This window comes from Hermetia illucens, chromosome 1 (assembly GCF_905115235.1).
Source record: "Hermetia illucens chromosome 1, iHerIll2.2.curated.20191125, whole genome shotgun sequence".
Classification (NCBI taxonomy): Eukaryota; Metazoa; Arthropoda; class Insecta; order Diptera; family Stratiomyidae; genus Hermetia; species Hermetia illucens.
In genome coordinates this window covers 16,512,397-16,537,593 of record NC_051849.1, presented here as the reverse complement: position 1 = coordinate 16,537,593, position 25,197 = coordinate 16,512,397, and the positions used below count along the sequence as shown (strand labels likewise).

General features: G+C 43.6%; 1 protein-coding gene across 2 annotated transcripts in view; it reads left to right on the top strand.

Moving 5' to 3' along the window:
- The window catches only part of LOC119661125 (netrin receptor unc-5), a 219,442-nt gene that overhangs the window by 167,841 nt on the left and 26,404 nt on the right, over nt 1-25,197 (top strand). Inside the window, exons 4-8 of one of the 2 annotated variants that reach the window (XM_038070322.1) lie at nt 2,320-2,519; nt 2,816-2,894; nt 9,557-9,727; nt 18,672-18,716; nt 19,521-19,730. In XM_038070322.1, coding sequence (XP_037926250.1) covers nt 2,320-2,519; nt 2,816-2,894; nt 9,557-9,727; nt 18,672-18,716; nt 19,521-19,730 — 705 coding nt within the window. The remainder of the gene's footprint in view (nt 1-2,319; nt 2,520-2,815; nt 2,895-9,556; nt 9,728-18,671; nt 18,717-19,520; nt 19,731-25,197) is intronic. The other variant, XM_038070323.1, reaches the window with a different exon arrangement.

The following is a 25,197-nucleotide window of genomic DNA, read 5'->3' as shown; positions in this document are numbered from 1 at the left end:
CGTCTCTTTATATATGGTCCCTGGATTTTGGTGCGTGGGTAAATGTTTACATCAGCGGGTGTGTCTATAGGCGATCGTATTTTTGTATTTCGGTTGGACATAGACAGGTGTCGTGAAAGGATGAAACGGGGCCATTCGCATCAACCATAGTCCAATTACATGTTTTCGTACAATTTGATGGCTTCGGAATTGGATATCCACTGGTACCCACATATACCCTTGGAACGCAGATTTTTGGAGCTGCGCTGTGCACGCGACCTGGACCGAAAAAGTTGATTTTTCCGTCTGGATGAATTCATGGAGTGAATTTGCTGTTTAACTGCACGGATCTCCGCTTGCAACTCTGCGAGATGACTTAATCATAGTTGGGCTAGCTGCATTGAGGGCATTTCCGCCGCTGAAGGAGAGGATGTTTGCATGTCTGATGATGCTTCCGCGGTGATTGGTGTCGAAAAAAGGCCGGCGTAGACCTTGTCAGCTATATCGGCTGTAGTTTGTAGTGGCTGACCACTTATCGTTGCCATAACCGGTTGAAGAACAGATGGTAAGTGTCTTATCCATAGACACTCATTAGCGGCCCTGGAACTGGAGGAACTGGGGTGGTTTCTCGTCACCCATGGAAGTGCTCCCCGTAAGCTGCCTCGCTTTCTCTTTCTGGCTGACACCCAGTCGCTTTATTTTTTGCGTGAGTGACTATACGAGTTATCTGTCACCGACTCTAAAATTATGTCGCGGTATTCGGTGACATACTGCGTTGGTAGCGCTGCTATGACTTGGAAATATTGCTGTGGGTCCGTTGTGTTACACCTCACAAGGCCCACCTCCACTATTTGGAACCTGGCGGTTGAAGTCCGGAAATTCTGGAATGCGGTTTACCGTGGTCGCAGTCATACTCGTGTCTACAGGACTGTTGCTTGTTCTTGGCATTTTTGTTAGCACTGCTTTTCTGTTTACCTTGAATCCCCAAATTTTCCTTTTGATCTCGGGGTTACCACTTTGCGAATTACCAGGTGAGGTTCATGGTTAGAGCTGTTAGTAGACTGTCTCTTCTACCAAGTGGCTGGTCTACTTAACCCTCTAGCTATTAGCTAATTTTCAGGGAGCCACAGATTGGTTGCCTGATGGACTCTTCCACCAACTCCAGTATTACTTTCCGCATCGCCTTTCAGAGTGCACGTAGCCTAAAGATTTTTAAAGTACCAATCGCGGTGCTCGACATTTACTTTCACTTCCTGATCCCGAGGCTATGCCGGTATTACAATGCCCTACAGATTGGGTCCTTTGGCTCAGCTGTTCATTTGTTCCTCCTACTAAGGCTAATCTGTAAGAAAAACAGGGAAAGACCTGAAGATGCATTCCAGAGTATACTGAATTCGTTTACACCAGTGGCTCAAAAACAAAATAAGGTTCTAGAGCAGTGTCTACCTCAGAAGCTGAACCTTTCTCTCACCAAAAATCTCTGTTTTTTTTCTTTTTTTGGAAAAGGAAAGGGGAATTCCCGGGGAGTGATAAGGATCCGATCAATAGAAACCCGGGATCATAGATTCACAGGAAAACAATGTCCTTGAAATTTGGCTTACACGAGAAAAATATTGAACATAAACCTACCCCTCCGTCCTGTTCAAATTTCCAAGTAAAGGTGTAAAAATACTCAGCCATTTTCTAACTACAAATTGTAAACGACTTCATAACTTTAATCTGCAAAATATCCCGACATATGAGAGCCCACCAGGAAAGAGAGTGAAAGGACTTTCAATTCACCATCACCGCAGCGTCAACAAAAACGGAACTCTATTTTCCATATACAGAAGAGCCGAACGTAAACACGGCAGATGTAAAGGTGGATTAGGTATTCATTAAACGAGAGGGTCGTTGGCTTTGAGAGTCACAGCCCTTTGCATTCATCGGCGAACAATACGCAAGAGTTTTAATATTTCATCTTGAAAATTGTGGCTTTTTCAAGAGCCACCACCGCCTGGGATGCCCCTCCCTTATCCCTTGCTGCTTCCACGGCCGTTTGTTGCAGTCGACATTTTTTTTTCAATTTTTTTCCTGCATTTTTCCTCTTTTTCATATTTTAATCTACACCGGGGCACATTTTTTTGTTGTTCGCCCTACGCCTTTACGTAAGTCGACCAAGCGTCTGATGGATCCACTATGATGCTGGCACACACACGCGATATCACATATGCATACAAATATTTAAGGTCAAACAGTTGGTAATAAGGGTTGTTGGATTGTTAATTCTCCTCATCGTGCTAATGTATTATTCTCTTTTCATTCATCATCATCATCGTCTGCTTTTTCTCCCATTATCAGATATTCGAAAAACATTTACCATTTCACCGACGTCGATACGGGCCCAGCTGGGAGGACGGGCTGAGTTGCAGTGCAGTGCACCGAGTGCATTGCCGCCGGCCAAGATAGCGTGGTATAAGAACAATGTGCCAATTACCCCCGAGCACCCCATTGTGATAACACCTGAAGGAAGTCTTCACATTGAACAAATATCACTTCAGGTGAGTAACAACCGCAACTGTTCCTATTGTTTGTGTTTCAAATTGGATAAGAATTGGGTTCTGGAACTGGTGATCCCCAAGGCAAATTACTGTTGCCATTGGACAGACCGAGCTTCTTTATTTAGCCCAGTTCCCATCCAAATGATTCAGTGGCATGACTCGGAGACATCTGCGGCCCAACATGCTTCACTTACTCATAAAAACCTTCACTTAGCAAGCAATAAATCAAAATTTCATGCTGATGTTCAGTGAATTTGCTTCTTAGGCTTATCTCTATCCGATTTCTCTTCTTCCAGGACATGGCGAACTACACTTGCGTGGCCGAGAACATAGCCGGCAAACGCACTTCAGACCCAGCAGCCTTAACGGTCTACGGTAAGTATCCACTAAATCAACCATTCCATTCTCCGCGGCGGTCGTCCTAGATTCCTTCCTGTACCATTTCACCATCATCTGCTTTGCATTACTATTTCTCCCGCGAAATGTTTATTTTGGTTTGGGCCGAATGACATCGCGACATCCAGCCCCAACCAGGCGGCCCAGCCACTCGTTTTGCGTCTTCAATAAATTATAGGAATGTCTCCATGTTGTGTCCGGGTTGCTTCTAGTCGGAATCCTCGCATATTTAAATCGCTTTTATGTGTACGATTTGAATGCAACATCATTGGACGACGGGACCATGTTGGAGGCAGTTGGGAAAAGCACTTTCCAATTAATTAATTTTTTTATCGTCATTCAAACTATCCAGATCAAAGGCAACGGCGTGACTTGAAATTGCGTGTCTTCAAGGAATGCTGGTTGATGAATGGACATCATATGAGGCTCAAAATTAGTATTGAGGAATTTGAAACTGTGGTTTTGCTTTGTTTATGAGGAATTAGCTGATGTTGCAATAAATTGTCCATAAAATAAACGTGAATTTGTAGGGAAGATGGATATCCCTCGGGTATCCAATGCACAAATGAAGGAAATTCGCGATAATTGATTTTTTCATTAACGGACCAAGGACGATTTCTATATTTTACTATAAAGCAGGGAAAGTTCCTCATTAAAACATTATGAGGATAGGGAAACCTTTTCTAAATAAAACTATTACTGTCTCTCAACAACTAGAGGGAAAAACCATCTTGGTCATAGTAAAAGGATGGCAACTTTCATGCCCATAATGTCATCACAATGAACCCCCTCATATTCTAACATAAATTGGATCTCATTGAATGCCCATCCCTTCATGGTAAACCACATTGCAGACCTTTACCACACTCAACTCTTTAATGCAGTTCCCCCACGAAAAAAAAAACAACCGAAAACCATCAACGAGACCACCTAGGGCAGGCCAAAAATCTAATCTGTCCATTCCAACTTGTTGCGTACCAACCGGCCCTTCCGTTTTTTTCCTCCGCAAGTATGAGGCCAGAACTCTGTAGCCAACCCTTAATAGCACAGATCGTTTCGCATGAGTATAACTCAACATCTTCGAGATCCTTTGCTACCACAACCAGCGCTGTATCGTTGTCGTAATCCACTACCGTGGCTTCTTCCGGAAGGGGAAGATTAAGTACGTCGTTGTACATGATGTTCCACAACAATAGGTCCAGTATTAAGCCTTGTGTCCTCCTGAGTCCGTTCTTGTAAATGTTGCTGTTGACAATAGCTGCAAGATAGGCGAGAATACCAATCTTCGCTAGAGATTCTCATATTAGGTTCCAATTGGCCGAATTGAATGCATTTCTCAGATCCAAGGTCACCACCACGCAATATTTGCTAGTACTACCCTTCCCGTGGATTGATCTTCGGCCTAGCCAACAGTTAATCTGGCTTTTGACAGACTCTTTCTCGGCATCGGACATGATGGTCTTCAGCCCCGCGACTCCACCCGACCCTACCAACCTCAGCTGTGCTAAAGCGTATATTAGACTGCGGCCTCTTGCATTTGTCTCTCTGCTACCCCACTCATGGGCCCAAGCATTGGAATCACCAGCAATCACCCTTGGAGTACGATCTCTTGTGTCGAGAACAAGACTATCAAGCATTTCCTCGAATTCGGACAGTGTCAGCCTTAGTGGGGCGTAATAGCTGTGTCCTTTTTCGCCCACACAAAGCCGCTCACTGTCTAATTCCCAGTACATTGTATAGCTTGTCGACCGCATGCCCATATCGCCACTCGAATCTGTAACCCATACGCCACCGTGACCGTTGGCAATTTCCACTTAGGATTCGTAGGTGGTACGCTCGAGTAAATCCTAAGCGACCCTGGAATGATTGAGGTTTATTTGAATAAACCGCACTTCCATTCCGGGCATTTAGTACTTCCGGCAATATGCCGGTAATCCCGTCCCTCCCTTCTTTCGCACAATAAGCATTTGGGGGACATTCTTTGGCAATATGGCCTTTTTCCCCACATCTTCTGCATCGATCGGACCGGATATCACTTCATTGAGATCCTTGCACTGTATATAGACATTCTTCCCAAGTGAGCTCTTAACTTAAGTTCGGAATCCATCAGTTTTTCCCAAGCTGATTTTTTTCAGCTCACACATAAGATCACCCTTCCGGGTCCTTCGAATCTTGTTGACATTTCCGCCTAACTCTTTTAGGCTGGGGTCAGCTTTGACTTCTTTTAGTATCTCCGTATAGGACAAATTTCCCTTGCTGTAGAGCACAATTGCCTCCGAGCGAATTCGCACTTTTGATTTTTTTTTCGCCGTTTTATTAACTCCCTTGATCCAGCCGCCGTTCTCGGTAGAGTGATACTTGACATTTGTGGCATTAGATGTCACGGTGGCCAAATTATCCACAACCGGAGCACTGCGGTCACTGTCTGTCTGTCTTTTTTTCCGAAGGTTGAAATCTTCCAAAGACACTGGTACACATGTTCCAGCGTGTGTGATTTTTACCTACCAAAACCACCCCCTAACTCCTGTTCTCTCCCCGCGGAACCACCACGAAGTATTTCGTCGCGGCTGGTCAAAGGGTAGAGCCCTTCGCCCATCGATTGCTCTCGCAACCGCGCCTTTCTCGCCTCCTCTGCCTCTCTTAATTTGCACTGAATCCACCCTACCATGTCGTTCACTGCATTTCAGCTCTGCTGGCATCCAAGCATTTTTCCAATTATATTTTCCGGTGACAGTGTTTCTCCCAATGTCTTCTCTAGACTCTTCCTTCCCTCAACGAATCCAGGACAATGGAAGAAAATATGCTCTGGGTCTTCCGGAATAATGTCGCAACTAGGACAGTTAGGTGACCTGTCCAGTATAGAGGTATTTACGGTAACCGCCATGTCCCGTGCGAAACTGCACGTTAGTTTATCTCACCAAGCGTTGTCTGCTTACCCATCGCATCAATATGACGAATCTCCTTTGCGCCTGTTCGACAGTACGTCCAGCAACAAGCGCAACAAGCACCGCGATATCATCTGCAGGTCTGATCGGTGTTGGTATCCTAGTTTGTATACATCTGCTGGAATATCGTCGGATTCTGGGCCCCTCTTGCTTTTTATAGAGAGGACTGCCTATTCCAACACTTTTATAGAGAAAAGTAGACAGTCCTCGGCGCTCTCCGTGCCGATGACGTCATCATCCCATACGGGGTACGCAGGGAATAGTGCCCTTACAATGCGGTCCATCTGCTCACCCTTAAGTGAACAGGGGTTTCCGCAGAAGCGGACAGAGATTTTCCGGGTAACCAATTTGTAACCGAGTCCTCAAGGGACCCCACTCACCTCATCGACCAGATCCTGCCAGTAGCGAGCTTTGCTCTTGTTTATTTCGCTACGGAGTCTACTTTTGGATTATTTGTACTCCGTCACTATAGCACATGCCTCCTCCCTGTCGCTTAAAAGTCGTGTTGAGCGGCGGAGCCTATGACACCCCTTCCGGAGCTCTACAATTTCCACTGTCCACCAATCAATAGAAGGTTTGCCACTTCTCGATGCCCTCCTGGTCGTCGTTATCGGGTTCATAACTGAATTTACGACAGTGTCGACAGCAGCGCCACTGCCCCCAGGAGTACTCTCCAGCGCGGCCCTACCTGTTCCAAGAGTTTCTACAAACCTCCCGGTGTTCACTGTCCACCACTTCGAAGGCAATGTATTGATGGTCGCTTGCCGAGAAGTCTGCCAGAACTCGTCACCCGTCCACCAGCGACACCAGTGATTCCGACGCGAAAGTTACGTCTGGAAAGCTTTCCCCGCAGTCTGGGCACCGGAACGTTTGGGTGGATCCGGTGTTTAGAATTACCAGTCCTGTTCTCGCCACCATTTCCAGAATTCGTTTCCCTCTGGAGTCTGTGTGACGCATGCCCCATTCAAATACTCTAGCATTGAAGTCACCCCCGACCAGGATCCGCCCGTCTGTGCCTAAGATAGCATCCTCCAAAGCATCAAGCCTGCATCGGAAATCCGGCATCGTCCTATTCGGCGTAAGATAGACCCTAAAAAAACGTTATCCCTGAACACCGAATCCAGACAAAGCCGTCCGCTCGGCCTTGGGTAAGAACCCTAAAGAACCTAGATGGCAACCGTATCTGATATGTCAGGGTGTCATGAAACTGGGTTCTTGTTTTGGTACTGCTCACTGATGAGTGCTAAACTGCGAACTGCGCTAGCAACTCGTAAGCGGTTGCACTCCGGGGCATATTGATTTGTAGGATGCGAATCATGTTGACCGCGTCCTAGCTCTTTCCAATTCTGTTCTGAAAACTGGACACTGACCCGAGCCCGCAGTGTGCGCAACGTTCTCATCAGTCGCACCACGGTCCCTGTATGGGATGCAGCTTTCCTTTTCATTGCAGGTGTTCACTTTACGACCTGCCTGACCGCATTTACAGCATGTTGCCCTTCTGTCAGGTCCCCGACAGGTTGCAGTTGTGTACCCATAATCCAAACATCTGTAACATTTGGTTGGTCCGACCCGGATTCGTATCCTACACACTACCCGACCAATTCTTACTTTCCCGCTGTTTAGAAAGTTCCTCGCGTATTGCTCGGCAACTTCCCCCACAGCTAGTTTTTGGCCTCAAGAGTTCGCAAGGGTGATACCAATCCAGGTATTGGTTACCTCTGGACATTCGCGTTTGATGGCCTCTTCTACCTCGTTCTTTTCTGTGAGACAGTGAATGTCTCGGATTTGCAGACAACATGCCCATATTGGTTTATTACTCTGGGTAATATTCCCATAGCCACTTTTATCCACGGGTGGGCGTTCGAATACGTACAAGTGCATATTCATACACATCCGCCGAGCATTCCCTTATCAGCACGAAGGGACGCACCTGATGGGAGATCTGGCAACTTCTCTGTCTCTGTCTGTCACAGGCACTTTTCTCCAAAACGACTAAACCAATCTGAGCAAAACTTGGTGGACACATGGGAACTATGAAATCCCACGATACAGTGAGTGACAGAAATTTACGTGGTGTTTAAAGTGGGGCTCTTCACACATGCAAAAGGGGGGTGTACATTTTTTTCACCGTATGTAGTCATGTGGGGTATCAAATGAAAGGTCTCGATTAGTACTTTCCGAATCTGATATTAAAGGGAGTTCCTATGTTCTTTGGCCAAAATCTCAACGAAACTTGCAGAATCACTGATGTTTTCAATATTGTGACAGAAGTCGGGCCTGCACCGTCTCTTTGCAGTTCTAATAGTTCTCTCTAATCTACAATTTCAAGTGCTGGCTGATGAAATCAAATCAGGGAACCTGGTTGGAAGAGGTGGGTGCTGATAATCCAGCAGCAGCTAAATGCCGTAGTTTCTTCGGCGGTCCTGAAAGACCCTATATAAAGGATCGTTTGCCTATCTCTGATATCCTCCATTTCAATATACTTCTCAGTAAATTTGCAAAGGTCCTACTTCTCCAATATATTTTTTCCATAGAAAGGATTATTTCAAAATTTATATTTTTAAATTTGTTCTTGGGAAAGATGGCACACTTTCATGTAAACGGCAACATTTATTATTACGAATTCAATGAAATATTAACTTCCCTTTCAACAAAACAAAACAAAACTCCATTTCCATACAAATGATGTCTCCACTGTGGACATATGTATCACCACTGATAATGTAGCCTGACCAGTAATTATTCATTTCCCGTATGAAAAAAAGACACTTCAGCCCATAGTACGTACCATCTCTTCCGAACCTCAGCCCCTCATAAACTATTTTGAATTACACATAGACGGCGCCAACATTCATCTTGTATCTAAATATATTCTCTTACCTTAATTGCATTTGATTTATAGCTTGTACAATCGGAATGAATATGAAGTTCATCATTCATTATGAAATGTATCTAAACCCTCCCTCCCACATGAACTCGTCACCTCACATTTTAGCCGAAATACATAATTCATTGGGGCAATAAACACGTCGTGATTAGTTTCCATATTGGTAGCCAAATTACAGGCGGTTCAATTTAACCAGACATGGTGGGACGCTCAAATGGGAAGCTAAGAGGGCCCAACAAGAATCGTTGCAGGCCTTGGAGAAACTGAACTGCAGAAAATGGAGACGGAATCAGAAGTAATCTGCCTACCCACACTTGTGAAACGGAGCAGTTCCACTTGCCAAGCCGATTAGTATCTAAAGTATCAGCAAAGATACATTTCAGAATTTTATATCCTGGTCTGAGGAAATCCTGGTTTGCATGCAGTTTGAACTGCCATTTTCTAGTACAACATTTATAAACCTATCGATTCGCATATTGCCATGTTCGTGGCCTGCAGAGTTTGATGAAGCATTTACTGCTCGTCTAAACGCAAATACATCAAATGAATCAAACTGTGTCTGGTTACTTCATCCTGCTCCGTCGAAATCAATTCAAAATCATCCCAAAATCGAAATCCTAATCAAATCGAAACGACCGTCCCTCGGCTGGTCCAAGCTCTCAGCAATGTTGACATTAGCCTTGGAATAGCAACTGTGTCCTTGAGTATCCAGTAGTAACTAACTTTTCCATTTACCCTCAATGTCGTTCGAAATACGTCCCGTACTAATGTTTTTCCTCTTTGTTCTCCTTTGTTGCTCACATTCACAGTGGACGGAGGCTGGAGTGCATGGAGCTCCTGGATGGCATGCAAATGTCCCGGAAAATCAAGTCAAGGACGAAAACGAGTTCGAAGCTGCACGAATCCAGTACCGCAGAATGGAGGATCCCAGTGTGAAGGTCCAGACGTACAGAAAACACCAGATTGTATCTCGTGTCCCGGTAAGTTGTTATCTAGTTGACTAGTCAATTTCTGATGATGTGAATCTTTTATGACTTCAAAGCGAGGGGCTTATTGCTTTTGCATTAACCGCTTGACTTCTTGTGATAACACTCTTTATGTAAAATGGCTGTCACGTGCATATTTTAAGATGTTGGAAAGGTCCGCGCTGGATGCCCTTAATTGTCTGATGTTGTTCATTGTGAGCTATTCAAATTGGATTGGAACAGAGAGCATATCTTGTGGGACGGAGGAAAGCCGACCTTTTTTGAATCACGCTTATTAATGCTCTTTTATCCGAGCCGACGAGGAAAAAGATTTCGAAATTGTATCTTACACTATGATTAGAAATGATGGCAGATGTATATATCTCGGTCCTTTTGCCTATTGTAGTATATCGTAAGCTAAGGAAGAATGACGCTCAGTCGTGGTCAGTGTCATCCAAAATGATCGTCACCTCTCTAATCAAGATGCGCTTGGTATACTCTCCAATAAAAGATTGAATATAACACCTACTGGGTCAAATCTAACGTGGAATGACCCTTCAAAGGAATAAGTAGGCAGTCACAGATTATCCCCTACTGCTACCTTTTCGAACCATGATGTGCCCATCGCCCAATACCAGAACAAAGCATCCCTAAACGGTCCATTAGGTTCTATAGATTTGTAGCCCATGGAAAAGCCAGTCTCCATTTTGATAAAAGAAAAAGGTTAATTTAAGAGATAATTTGAATAATTGAATATATTATCCGAGAAAAAAGCTGGTGATGATGGCAAACGGCCATCTACCGTCCCAGCTATTGAAGATCACAAAATTATGACCTAGCCGAGGAGACGTTTTCTCGCCTCTCGTTCTCGGCAATCTAAGAGGTCCAGTTTTTTTCTTTCTACCATTCCCTCGGCTCATTTCAGATACTTTATTGCCATTCATCTCATTAATAACTAAAATGTCATTTGAAAATTTAATTTTCCCACTTCACATGGAGTAATCAATGCATTGCTTGGACCCCGGCAACTGTACCCCAAAGAGGACAAACCCGAAAGCCATTTTTCCAATTTTATGGGATTATGCGCTCAATTTTGAAATTAATGTGAACCAATATGACCATTTAACTGGACATTTATTTTGAAATTTTGATTATGGGCATTACATTACGCATTTGATTCGATGACATGAATATGAACAAGTGTAAAGGTTTCCTGGCTATGTTGCCTGGAAAATTTACGACACAGTTCATGGTATTTGAAGTATTTCAGGAACGAGAGAAAGAGTTTCACATTTCAGATGTAGTGAATAATGAAAATGGAATGAAAGTTAATGTAATAAATGATATGGGATTATTTCTTTGTGATGTGATTATTTGAATAATATCTGATGTAGTTAAATAAATTGGGCTCGAACTTTTGTCCACTGAACAAAAGGATTCAAGTTTTCATATTTAATAATTTTCGACTTCAAAAAGAATAAATATCCGAGATTGCATTTAAATTGATGTACAAATTTCAATAATAATGGATTCGATTTTATAGATAGATTTTCTCTGACAGTGAAGCTAGTGATGTTGAAGCTGATGAAAGCTTGTCAATGGAATTTAAATTTTTATATTGCAATTTTCAGTGGCTGTTCAGAGCCCCTCTTTAAACTGTGAATATATTTTCAATTTTGATCCTTTCGTCTTTGGCTACCAAATCTAACTTACCTGATTGAAGAAATTGACGTCTGACAGATGGTTTCGTCATCACTGAGGCTCTTCAACGCGTCTCCGATCTTTGAGTTCAGAAGATACTTCGTCACTCGCTTCGATCATCCAATCCTGCCATCCCATTCCGATTTCCGACCAACGATGTGCTACCTTCGTCAACTCTATCCAGCAGCAGCCCCTGCTTGTGCTTTTCTGCTGGTCTTCGTCCAGCCGTTCTACTTCCATATACCCTGTCAGATATTCGAGTATCGTCAATAAGTTGCATGTGGCCAGTCACCATTGGTGTCCATCTCATTTTGCTCTTATTATTCACCTGACAGTCCTCCTGTGAAACGTGCTTGACAATTTCTAAGAAGTTTGTATGGGGGTCCTATCTTACAATTGACCAAAACTGTTAATGATGTCCTGTATATGCAACTGACAAGTGATAAGCAAGTCAGGCCCAAAGACAAACACAGAAATTCATTACGAACTGGGATTCTAACCCGATGCAACGAGATCGCAAGGCTGACACTCAACCAATTCGACTATCACACCGTATGTTTGATATTTAGCACCAAACTTTCATATAACTATGAGTACTACATTAGGAAAGGAGCCAGCCTATCCTGTTGCTTTTGTCCGACAGTTATTTGAAATGCATCTTTTTCATTTTTTAAGGTTTTTGTAAAAACCATAATCGCAAAGGAGGGTCGCGGAACCAATCTCAGAAACTACTCAACGGAAAAATCTGAAAAAAGTCACGAGGCTGCCACTACATGGTGCCTAGGCTCCGAAATACCTTTCCTACCTATACCTGTTCAAATAAAGTTAATAATAGCATATTATTATAATTTTTAGTAATTGACTGCGAAACCCCCCTTAAGTTCATCTTAGAATCACGAAATTGCAGCAACATGCGCTGGCCGTTGGCCGCGATGGGTACTATGGTAAATCTTATCATACTAGATGTCTTCGCATTTCCGCCGCTTTCCTCGACATTCGTGCAAAGTTTGCTTCGAATATGTCCTATTGTTGTCACAGTTGCGTTAGCGGCAATCCAGCAAACAGTTGCGCAATCTAGCGAGCAGTTGGCACCCCGGGCTTACTTCCATTGTCCGGCACTTTATCTGGCAATTGGATTATCCCCACTAAGAGCTTCGGCTAGCATGTCTGCAAAAGTTACGGAAAATACGGGTGATATACCTTAGTTCCCCCCGTGCACGTAACCCGCCTACTCCAACTGCTTCGCACTGTTTTGATGCGGCTTCGATAGCTTCGACCTTCCCGGCGAACCCTCCATTCCAAACTTCGCCCGTCGAACGTGCCTCATCAGAAGAGGCTGCTGTTCACCCGCCGATATGAGTACCAGCTAATCCATCTTCAGCAAGCTATCTTTCCACGAGATTATTAATGCCTTCCGCCACCAGACATCAGCCACCTTCATTTCGAGCTCCTCTCCTACGCACTCTGGTGGCCTTCTGCTGCGAGTCGCATCACCTAAGCAACTTTTCGTTACCAGACTTACCTATTTTACTTCTTCTGATGAAGTTCTTAATTATATCAGCTCCTTTCGTGCGTGAAACTGACGAAGGATGGCTCCTCCCACCGAGTAATTGCATCCTTCAAAAAGACGTATCCACATGACTCTAACCCTTCTTTTGGTCGCAAGGAGTATTCATTAAGCCTTACTAGAGGAATAAATTTCCGTATCGCCCGCCTGCCTCGCCGACCAGCATAAACAACTTGTCAAGTAGCTTAAGTCTTTACTATCGAAATATGAGAGGCCTACGTACCAAGCTATCGTGTTCCAATCTTTCTGCCCTGGCTTTCCAACACTATCTCGTCTGTATCACTGAAACATGACTGAATGATGAGATTTTAAGCTCTGAGCTCCTTGAGGGACTGTCTGTCTTTCGCTGCCACAGAGATCGCGTAGCTTCAGATAAGTCAACTGCTCGAGCTGCCTAGGTCGCGGTTAAGTCCCCCCTATGAGCCGAATCCATCTTTTCTTCATCTTCTACACCCTATGATTGTATAACCTTGCGTGTTTTCCCTCTCAACACTGGACCTTTTATTATAAGCTGCGTATACTTTCCCTGTCTCAGTCTCTCCTATCTGTACGATGAGTTCTTCGACAGCCTTCCAGAAGTCCTTACTGTAAATTCCCCTCTCTTCTCTTCATTGTCTGTGGTGATCTTCACCTCCCTTTGCTTTCCTGGACTAACATTCCCGACCGCTACAACTTCCAATTTGATCCTCTCATCCGTTTCTCCCTTTATTCACTTTCACCTAATACCTGTGCTATTCTTCAGTTCAACGGTACCACAAATCATCTAAATCGCACTCTCTGCAACTTGCCAGAATGGCTCCTTTCTCAATCTTCTCTTTGTCTTTCCTACGTTGCTTCTGATGTTCATCATCCTGTTCTTCAGTCCGAGGTACAACTGCCCCGCCTCAACTCCCATATTATGCGCAAGCCCCCTAAGCTCGACTTTTGTAAGGGCAACTTTGAGGGTTTGAACTTAGTTCTGGCGTCAATCATCTGGGCTCCCATCCTCTCACCATTAGCCTGCGGGCAAGCCCTCCTCTCCTTTTATTCCATTCTGTCTGACCTCCTTCCTAGTTACATCCCTTCCTCTCCCAAATCCCTGAGCACCTACCCATTATGGTTTATGTATCCATAAAAAAACAAGCTGCGAAGAAAAAAATTTTTATCCACCGGAAAAACCAACCAACCTTGTCCACTTCCGCTCGAAAAACCTCATCTTGGAATCGAGCATTGGCGGAAAGGACTTTTCTGTTAGTTTTGACTGATCGATATGGCACGTAGGATTGGGATTTCTTTTCGGTCCTAAAGACTAATTTGACTTTTCCCAATGCAAGACTAAAACGATAAGCAGTCCTTCATCCGCTTACCCTTCTAGCATCTTATAGAGTAAGAAACGACCTTTCAGATAATCTCTCACTATCCGCAAAAGCTAGTTCGGTACGTGAAGTGAATTAAAGGTATTTCTACCATAAAGACGGCGGCTTTGTGCCTCAGCTTGATAAACTGCATCCATGACCCCATAACACATCCACAGTGAATCTCGATGCTCTAAACTCGAACATCCTTGGTGATAAGTCCTTGGCAGCCTAAATTGCTTCAGTGAATTAACTCCTGACGAACTTTTTGAGCAATTTCCCGGCCATATCAAGTATACACAGCGGTCGATGTGCAGAAAGCAACTCAGGGTGGAATCTCGACAGACCGTCGTCATCAGGTTCATCACTAAATTTACGACAGTGTGCAGTGCACGCTGACAAGCACTTCGAACGCGATGTAATGGTGGTCATTTGCCTAAAACTCTTCCGGAACTTCGCCCGTCCACCAACGCCGCCAGTGATTCCAACGCATAGGTTATGTCAAGGATGCTTCCTTTGAAACAACGCCGCCGAAAAGTTGGCGTGGATCCAATGTTTAAAATTATGAGCCGTTTCGCCCCTTTCCTCTGGAGCCTGGGTGGGGCATGCCCCGTTCAAAGCCCCTAGCATTGAAGTCGCTCCCTACCAGAATTGGAGCATGCATCCAAAGTCCAGCATCATCTCCTTCCGCGCTAAGTAAATACAAAAAAACTTTATCCATAAACGCCCAATTTAGAAAAGCTATTCCCTCGGCCTTGGGTAAGAGCCCAAAATCGAAGGCCGCCAAGAACCCAGATGGTAGCGGTATTCACCTCGGCCCTGGCTACAACTTCGTAGTTTAGAAAGTCTCAACTACCTTGGCGTCTCTCCTCTCCATTTCCCCTCGATTCTTTTGCTATCACCAGCCAATCACAAATATTCTAACCGAACCTTGCCCGCAGTTTTGCGAATCTACTATCTGTCATGATGTTGAGGTATTTCACCAGCGGCTTCCACGAGACCATGGTTTCACTATACTGAATAGGAAGGACTTTAGAAATTTTCTTCTTGGTCAAAATGACCACTTCGGTTTATTCCAGAACTAAGAAGAATCGAAGCTCCGTCAATTTTCCACCGCCTTGAGAAAATCGCACCTCGTTCGGAGCATGGCACCCAAGCATTCAAAAATAGGGACTAACGGTTTCAAAGTGGCTCCAATATTTAAAACAATAAGGCCTGTCCTGGAGGTCATCTCCAAAATTTGTATTAAGCCATGCCTCATTTGAGGGTGTTTTAAATCTCGCCCTCCAAGGTATTCAAAAAAGTCACTTGCACACAACAAACCAAACGAAGCCATCTACTCGGTCATGATTCCACTCGCAAGTTAACCGTATTTCTCACCACCACCCACCAGAACCATCCGATGTTGCCGTCGTAGTTGCCACAGTAGAGTTACTACCGTCGTTATACTACTTATGCTGTTGTCCTTGTATTTTGGTGTTTTTCAAACGCTGCTTGGTCGTTTGATTAGAAACTCGCCGAATACTTCTAGCTTTATCCTTCGCGCCCGGTCGACGCTGCTTCCCTCTGTTTTTATCAATTGCCTGTTCCCATCTCATAGGCTGAAGGTACCGCGTGTTGCTTAACGCTAGCAACTTGCTATTTCCTCAGCCTCTCCGCGGCGATCTTCCAGAAGATCCTCCATCTCCATTATATCATTTTTGACATTCATAGAAATATTTCGCTGGACGATGAGGGCAACCTTCATTTTCCGTAGGACCACCCCGCAATTCTTGAATAATTTTCATTCATCTACCCTATCCTTCGGATGAGGTTGATCCCCTCCGGTGGGATGATTTGCGTTCTTCAATCTTTTTTCCAGACAAGGGAGGGTCACGCGGCTGATAACTCTTTCTCCGACCCCGAATTTGATGGCGTCTCTCCTCTTTGGCCGCCAGAATTATTACCTTCCACGGTGTCATTCTCCTTCTCGCTACTAGTCGTCTTCTCCGCTGACTCAGTGTGCCTTACTGCTTTTTCAGTAGCTGGCCGTCGTAGCTTCGCGCTTTTGGCAAACAGACTTATAATAGAGTCTCCAATTTTAGTTGCCAAAAGCGGAAGGCATGATATATTGCCGCTTCTTCTAGAAATGTTGGCTATTGTCGGTTTCATCAAGATAGAATTACAGGTTCCAGCTGTAAGCCACTGGCTCGGCTAGAAAGTGCAGTCGCCTTATCTATGCGAGCAGGGAGTCACATGAGGGTTCATACAAATCATTGTGGGAATTTTCTTTCAGAGCCAGAATCAGACGCTAGTTAGGAGCCCATCTCAACTGAGCCTGCACTGCTAACATATGTCACAGTTGTCAGCCCATGTGCATTTCCTCTTGTTCGTGTCAGGCCAAGTTGTCGTCATCATCGCCGATCACGTTAGTTCACTACCAGAATGGCTGATGGTTATCCGAAGCCACCAGCTGGGGTTTGCGAGTCGGCTTGGTTCAGGAATAAACAAGGTTCGTTGGCGTCCAGCAACTTCGCCTTGTTTAGTCTTTTCGGGAGTTTCACTTGTTGGCAACGTGAAGGCGGTATTATTACTCCATATTACTCCGCTATATTCTACTCTACTAGTTTTTGGTCTTCAATCTGGAATTTAGTAGGAAAACGGATTCTAGAAGATTTGAAGGAAATTAGGAGTCGCCTACATCTGCTGATTTTTTAACCACTTATAACTGAATACCTCTCCCCCGTATAGTGACCAGAAACCATCAGCAGAGAAACCTTTTATTCGCTTGTTCGTTTTCTTGTACAATGAATTTCTAGAAGTCTGTTCTCTTATGACTATTTCATGATGCCACATCTGTAGACTTCTCAAGGCCGATCCTTGAACATCTTCATCAAAATAAAAGAACATCCCAAATACGAGCCTCCCAAATTATCCAATCTTATTTAAAACTCCTCTTTGACATCGAATAGCCATTAGTTTCCTCACACTTCACATGAAGCTAATATTGTCTATTGAAATCCTTAAACATTTACACTCCACTTGTATGGTATCCAGACTCCTTTACATATCATGTCATGTCAAACACTTGAAACCGTACAATGAGCTCCATTAATCTTATCCTTATGTTAATGCAACTGGATACAAGTGCATAAAGGTTGAGATGAAATGTACATTCCACAAACCACTGAACCGTCTTACTCTGGAAGGTTCCATTCGCCTCTCGTCTACAGGCGAAACCAACCCTTCTGATGAATAATGTACTGTCTGGAGATACATGTGTACTTATGTTCATGTTTTCTATGCTCAAGGATATGAGAAGGTATTCAACCAAGGATTCTTATAGAATTTTAAATTTCTTCAATCATTGGGAATCGAAGATCGAATTTGTAGATAATCTGCATCTTGGAGAAGACAAGGACGAACTTGAAACTGCTTTTATGTCCTGCCTGTCTAGGACTTTCCAATGTGCGAGTTGGAAGGCATGACTGTTCTTCAAGGTAAAATGAAGGGCGAAGTTCTTATTTAGATTCCCGAAATACGAAAAGGGACTTAGCTTACATAGTTTCACCCGACAAGGATAATTTTATCCTTATGCTTACCTACGAACTATATTAAAACAATTTACTGAGGGTTCTTTATTTACTCTAAAAACTACCCTTTCATCACACTTCTGTGTCTCTCTATGCCAATCCGCAGTTATCTTAATCATTTTTGCGTCATATATCCTTAGTGCTGCTTACCTATGCGCACAGCAGCTCGGTCAATTAGTCCCAGTCCTGTCCGCATGTGTTGATATCATATCGTGTTAAGTACTGTTATCATCATCACATCAATAGTCCATATAATTTAAGCTAACGACCGACATAACATGATATCTGCAGTCACAAAGGGTAATACTACCCTAATTTTACTTCCACTGAAAACTAACCCTCTCCTTTATCATATCTCTCTCACTCGCCATAATTGCTCAGCATGTCGCACTAAACAGGCAAATTTATCCTGTCGGTCGGTCATTTGGCAAGCGGGATTTAATTAAAACAAATAGACGCTGTTGTCACGACATTGTTGTAACATTACTTTTTGGCGAGGCCTCCGCAGGTCCTACCAGCTGTATAGCGCGCGTCAAAAGAAAGTAGGATTATATTTAAACTGCACACGCCACTTCATCATTTCATTCTATCGCTATTGCACACTAACTAACTAAAATGGCCCTTTTTCGGGTTTCTTCTTTTCCTGTTTTGTTCGTTTCTCATTGTGCTTTTAACCTCGGCTTGACTTGCGTCCACCCACCTAACTATGTGTGTTGGCCTCCCTAACCAACAACCATCACCGCCATCAACATGAAAACCTAACTACCACCAACCGCCACCAACAGAGGACACCCAAATTGTGAGCCCCGACAGCTTCGAATCATCCTTTGGTAAGATTCCTGGCAATTTATTTCACTTAGATAAACGATAAGAAAACCAAAAGGATACAGAAACAACAAATGAATGGAAAAAAAAACTGAGGAAAAACAAGGACACAGTTGACAGTTTGTTTGTTTCAATTTTTCGTTAGTTGTTTGGCCGGTCCTGGTAACCATTTTTCATTTCGTCGATAATTTTGATAAATGCATGCTACTCGTCCACACACACATCAACACACCATTGTATCCTCGTCCTGATTTTATTTAGAGAAATGTTTTTAGCCGGTCATGGCCTGGAAAAGTTTTTTGTCCTGAGCTATCACTGAATTGCATTTTGTTTGTAGAGACTAGATACATTGTTGTTTTCTGTCTAGTTTTCTTTGGGAGATATTGATTGAGTTTACAGATTTGCAGTGGCTGAAAAAAGGATGTGGATACCTGGAGAAGTGATCCTGAGTGGATGGGAAACTATAGGTTTGAAAGGACGAATTTCGTCCAATCTTCAACGGTAGAATCAAGGATTTTTCGCTAAAAATCCCCCAGTAAAAAGTCCCCAATACATTCGTATGTAAGGACTAAAACCAAGAAAACGTCCCCCACTACTGGGAGAACTACCTTATAACCTTCAAAAAACAAACAAAATGACGTCTACGCATAAAAAACCCATCACTCTAAAGGATTCCACCGAATTCCAGGCATCCACATCCTATTCCAATCCACTGTAATCACACTAGTTAGTCACTTTTTGCTGAACAAATCATGCATGCCAAACAACTGTACAGCATTTTAATGACTTTTAACCAAATATCATTGCAGCAGGACGATGGTCGCCATGGTCGGAGTGGAGTTCATGTTCAGCGGACTGCATACAAATTCGTCGACGGAAGTGCATTACTCACACAGTGGATGACGCAGTCATGGGCGGAAGTGTGTCATTCAGCGAAGGATATGACAAATCGTTATGTTTCGGCAAGGACTTTCAGACGGCCGAGTGTCGTGGAGGAAGCTGCCGATTCGGAAGAGACGGTAAGTTCCTGGATAAGGTTTCATATACTCAACGTCGACATATCAGCTTATCCTTGTTGGCCATGAGAATGGTCGAGTTCATCTAAAAGTTTGATGTTGATTTATCGAGTTTTTATGAATTATGGAGTTTTCTGGCTCCCGGGTTACTCGAAATCGATTGCTTATTCCATCCAAGTTGAACTAGATGAATTGTACTTGGACACTGTTATCCTTTCATCGTAGATTTCACCAATATCCTTAAGAGGAAGAAACTATCTCAGCAGGTTTATTATTTACTTGTGTGGAGTCCGTTTATCAAAAAGAAAACGAAGGAAGAAAGTTATCGTTATGAACTAGAACAAGTTTTATCTACTCCACATCGCGCGTTTTATTTCGACTCTTTCGAAGTTATCGTTGTCGGGGTAGATTTTCCAATACAGCCAGGAAAGCTTTTTCGAACTGAGGAAACGAATATTGAGGTTCACTAAATAGATCACAAAATTCTTGACCTAATTAAGGCATAAAAAGCGAGCAAGCAAGCATACGGAAGGTCGCGGTTCAAATCTCACTGGTGGCAGCGGAATTTGTATCGTGATTTGACGTCGGATACTAGTCGACTCAGCTGTGAATGAGTACCTGAGTCAAATCAGGGTAATAATCTCGGGCGAGCGCAATGCTGACCACATTGCCTCCTACGGTCTTGAATGAAGTGCTCTAACACACTTCAAGCCCCTTATCCAACATGGATTATTGCGCCAACGATTATTATTATTATTAAGCAAGCATTTCCAAAAAAGGGTTATGTCAACCTGTCCTTATTATGTATTGCCTGCAAACTACTAGTTTTCTTAGGAATCGAAACCAAACGAATGACCTTATAAAGTCCTTAGAAGGTTAGAATGATCAACGCCTATATACCACGAGATCCCTCTGGACCAGGACCCTATTCATGGAATGTCGCCAACATGAACATTGGATTCGTCGAAAACACAACCGCGCTAGAGGACACTTCGGAAGGTAGAGAAGCAGCAGCTGACACTCCCCTAAACTTGATTAGGAACCTGATAACAATAGCGTGCAAGGCTACCATACCGAAGGACACCCAACTATCACATATCGGTAGACGGCAGAAATTACCGAACCGAAGAAGAAGTGTTATAAGCTCCGCCGTTTGCACAGCGTGTCACCGGGATCGGAGGGAGGCAAGCATTAAAATAACAGAGCTGATCTACAGTGAAAACTCCTCGTCAGTGCGATAAATAAAAACAAGCTTTTGGTGAGGAGGGCTAATCGGTGATGTGAATGGCAATGTATGGCATTATTACTTGCTCATCACATTCGAAATGAAGTGAATAGCGTGGAAGCCGCCGGGGATTACTCACTTTTCACCATGGAAAACTTGGGAAAAGGCAATCCTCTCGATGAAAAATAAAAAGGCAATCCAAACCGACAGTAGCCCTGCATTGATACAAAAATCGTGCTTCACTATCGACTGGACCCACTGCCCCGCTCATTCAAAGTTTCCGAGAAGGCGAAGGGGAGGAGGTGTCATCAGTCATCATCGTGCTTAGGCGTACGGCCTACGGTAGTGCTACGCGTAATGCTTGATGCTGGAAATGCTTCCAATTCTGCAAGATGGACAGATATGCTAGGAGGAGGGCTAGAAAATTCTTTGCGTGTGCCGAGCTACCTCTTGGACATATTGAAAGATTATCTGAAAGACGCTGAATTCAAAGGTGGTTGGAAATCACGTCTGAGGTAGCACAGACATCCATCCTAAGGCCGACATGACATGCCAGAAATGCTGCGCCTGTTCCGTTATGCAGAATGCCTCAGCACTTGTTGCCGGACGGACGGTTAAACTGACGCAAAGCAAATTTGGCATAATGATGGGACTGGTAAACGGATGACTGCCCAAGATCTAGACTAAACAGTGAATTCCAACCCTGCGTGTAGGACTATTATAGAGTTAAAAGAACTACCAAGTCCCTGAGATTAATGCTCAACTCGAAGATTAGTATTTTCGAGCAAATCAAACTAGCCGCGCACAAAGTCGTAGCAGGAGTTTCGGTCTTAAGTTGGTTAGTGTCAACCTCTAGCAGGAGCTTGGCGTGTAGTGTTTGCTCCCCGAACAGTTTTAAATCCGGCTGTGGTGATGATTGCGGGAGTAATCCTCGTCACACTCCTTTGCAATGGAAGTGATTGCTCGTAAAGAACGGCTACAAATGCTGAAGGAGTGACAACTCTCTTAGGAAAAAGAGCCAGGAGGCAGACCGGTCGCTCATCAGAAACTCAAATTCATGACTAAACCGAAGACATGGTGAGACTAATTATTTCCTTACCCAGCTTCTAAACGAGTGTAGATGTTTTCAGTGTTATCTGCAGAAAATCGGTAAAGCACAATCTCCTGACTGTCTATTCTACACTAGGGTAATGGAAAATACCGATAACACCTTTTTTGCTTGTGGAAGATTAGATGTTTTTTTGCGAAGAAGATTCTTCTCGACCGGTGGAGAAACCGGAGAGACCTGGGGATTCTTTGAACTACCAAATTCCTTTCCTCCTTTCCCCTCTTCTTAATCCTCAATAATCGAGTTTGTTTGTTGTTGTCGATTAACTGCTTTAGTGCTTTCCTCAAATTGTCTAGAAAACCAAAGGGTCTTTAGAAGAAAAACCCGCTGAAGTTTACAAAATTCAGACATTATTAAAAGCTCCTACCGGTTCCAGGTTACAGGAAATATCCCCTCTTACATTCACCAACCGCCATATGCCTTCGGTATGCACTTCACCACAAGTTCAAAGGCCCTATTCAATATTCCATTTAAGTTCGAAGCTGTATTGTCATCTCCTATTCTATTGCCGATTCCTTCTGGGGAACATGTAGCAATCCTATTTCAGCGCACAGCAATCTTTGCATTAGCGTACCATAGATCAACAGTCAAGACCCTCTTCAATATTCACCCTTAAAAGTTGCGTCCTCTATCTTGGCAACCAAGGAATGGAAAGGAAAAAACTTATTTGGACCTGCCTGGAAGTGCCGATCTTCCAGTTTCTTATCTGGCGTTGATAACTGAGTAGATCTAAGATCAACGCATTGCTATCTATCTTTGTTTCCCCAGCAATCCAACATGTAGAAATCGCATTCTGGGAGAAAGATTGAAAGGTAATCCTTAACACTTTAAGTTTAAATACAGTGTTCGACTTTGAATGATCAGAAACAAAGCGTTCCATATGGTCTGGTTAACACTACTCCACTTATATTCAGTTCGTCCTAATTACGAAGGTTATTAGTAGATTACGTTGGGTTTATCACAATCATCACGAAGTATGTCAATATTGCTTCAGAACCTCAGAAAATCCGAACGATCATGATCATAGCTAACAAACGAGTTGGTCCTACCTACCCGTACAATGCCTTTTCAACTCGAGAATATAAGGACGGTCCTAAGTATTATCGCACATGAAAGCTGCTTCGAAAAGCCCCCCTTCCAATCAGTTCTGCGGATGACACTCGTATTGAAAATTTTTGATCTGACAAAGCGCTGTCATGTCCTGAAAGAAAAGTTGAACCTTACCTTTCACTACACTTTTACCAAACGGTGATGGACCTCGATCGGTGGTACCCCTTTTCTGAATAACTCCATTTCCTCCTAAGCGAGGTGTGTTGTTGCAAGATCCAAATTCGGTTATCAAAGGACGCTAGTTGCCTGAAAAGCATAAGAAAAGAGCATCAGCATACGAATTTGGCCGTAGTTGCACCGTTTTCAATAAAGTCAAACCGAACCCTCCTAATAAGAAGTATAGACCGCGCTGCTATACTTCTACACTACCGCCTACGACCACAAGTTGCAACTGCATGTCAATGTTTCCTTGACTATCAATTCACCAGCGAAAACAAGGTTCATGTCTGATCTCACATAAACGAAGTTCTTTATGTGATTGTGGAAACCCTGATTCTGTGTTAATTTAATCTCGAAATGCATCAGTTAAGGATAAAGTATTCAATGAAGAGGTTTTCGACCAATACGTGACTGAAGGTTTCATCTAGGGCAGAAGCAACTCATTAGACGCTGCCTAATCTCTACCCTGGGAGCAGCGTGACCGAAAGTGGCTGCAAGGTGACATAAATTAAATATGAAGTTAGGATTCCCTAAAGTCCCCATAAAATAATTTTGCTTCGGCCTAGTTTGGGTCAGAAAATAAGGCGGTTTTCACTTGGATATTGTGGCCACTCGTGTCGTCTTTGCATCTTTCGGGCACACTGCTCTTAGGGTAGAGGTGAGGCAGAGTCTGATGAGGCTCTTCCCCAGGCGAAATCATCAGTTTCTCTTTTGGAAACCCCAAAGAAGGTTCCCGTAGAACCCAAATATGGAAGAAAGCTGCTTCCTAATTGCTTTAGTATGACATCAACTGGATGCAAACATAGGAATACCTCAATTCTCAAAAAAAAAAATTCGACTGAGAAGTCTAATTCTTCTGATAACATCGGGTCAATTACATTGGTGTTAGTAAGAATATATATAATAATAATCGTGGGCGCAACTACTCAATTCGATCAGGGCCTTGAAACGTGTTAGAGCACTTCACTCAAGACCGAAACAGTACACTGTAGGAAGCAATGGTCAAACGCTTTGTTTAGATACAGAAATGCAATGTAAAGGGGGCGATGCTTCTCACGGTGTTTCTCCATGGGTAACCGCACAGCGTGTATTGCGTCAGTAGTTCCGCAGTTCTGGACAAATTCAATGATTTCGCGAAAACGGTTGTAAAAAATCTTCGTGGTATGGGACAGCAACCGGATCGGACGGAAATTTGCACATTCTTCTGGACTACCTTTCCTTTTCCATATTGGAACAGTCGTACTTTCACCAGTCAGATGGTGTTCCACCTTCCCGAATAACCCGATTAAAGAATTCGCTGAGGGACAGTGTTGGGTCCCAGCTATTAGTTTTTCAGAGCTCAGATGCGATGTCGTCAGGTCCTGTCCTGTTTTCCAAAAAAGTTAACTGACGGATTCATCCACGGCAGAGGCAACATATCATATCAAAAATTCACTTCGACCTGATTTAGGTTTGAACTTACGACGGATTTCACTTCAATATAATTCGCACTCACATCATGTTTGCGATTATATATAAATGGAGCGATTACCAACTGTCGCTACTTTCGGTCACGTTGCTCCCAGGGCCGAAGTGAGGCAGCGTCTTTGCTCTGGACGAAACCGTCGGTCAACTTTTTTCTGAAGAAGCAGTTTGGTCGATGGTGTGGCACTGGTCTGCCTCTAAAAGGTCTCTAATTACACGGATGTTTTCGTCTGCGATGGAAGTTCGAGGACACGGATATTAGAGAGAATTTCAACCCCTGACCGAGTCCGTAAATGCATTAAAATAAAGGTTTCCCTTTTATTTTTGACTGACCATCGTATTATATCTTCGCGGAATATGTACATTACCGATAAGCTTAAAATGCCTCTAAGGTTCTCTCAGAG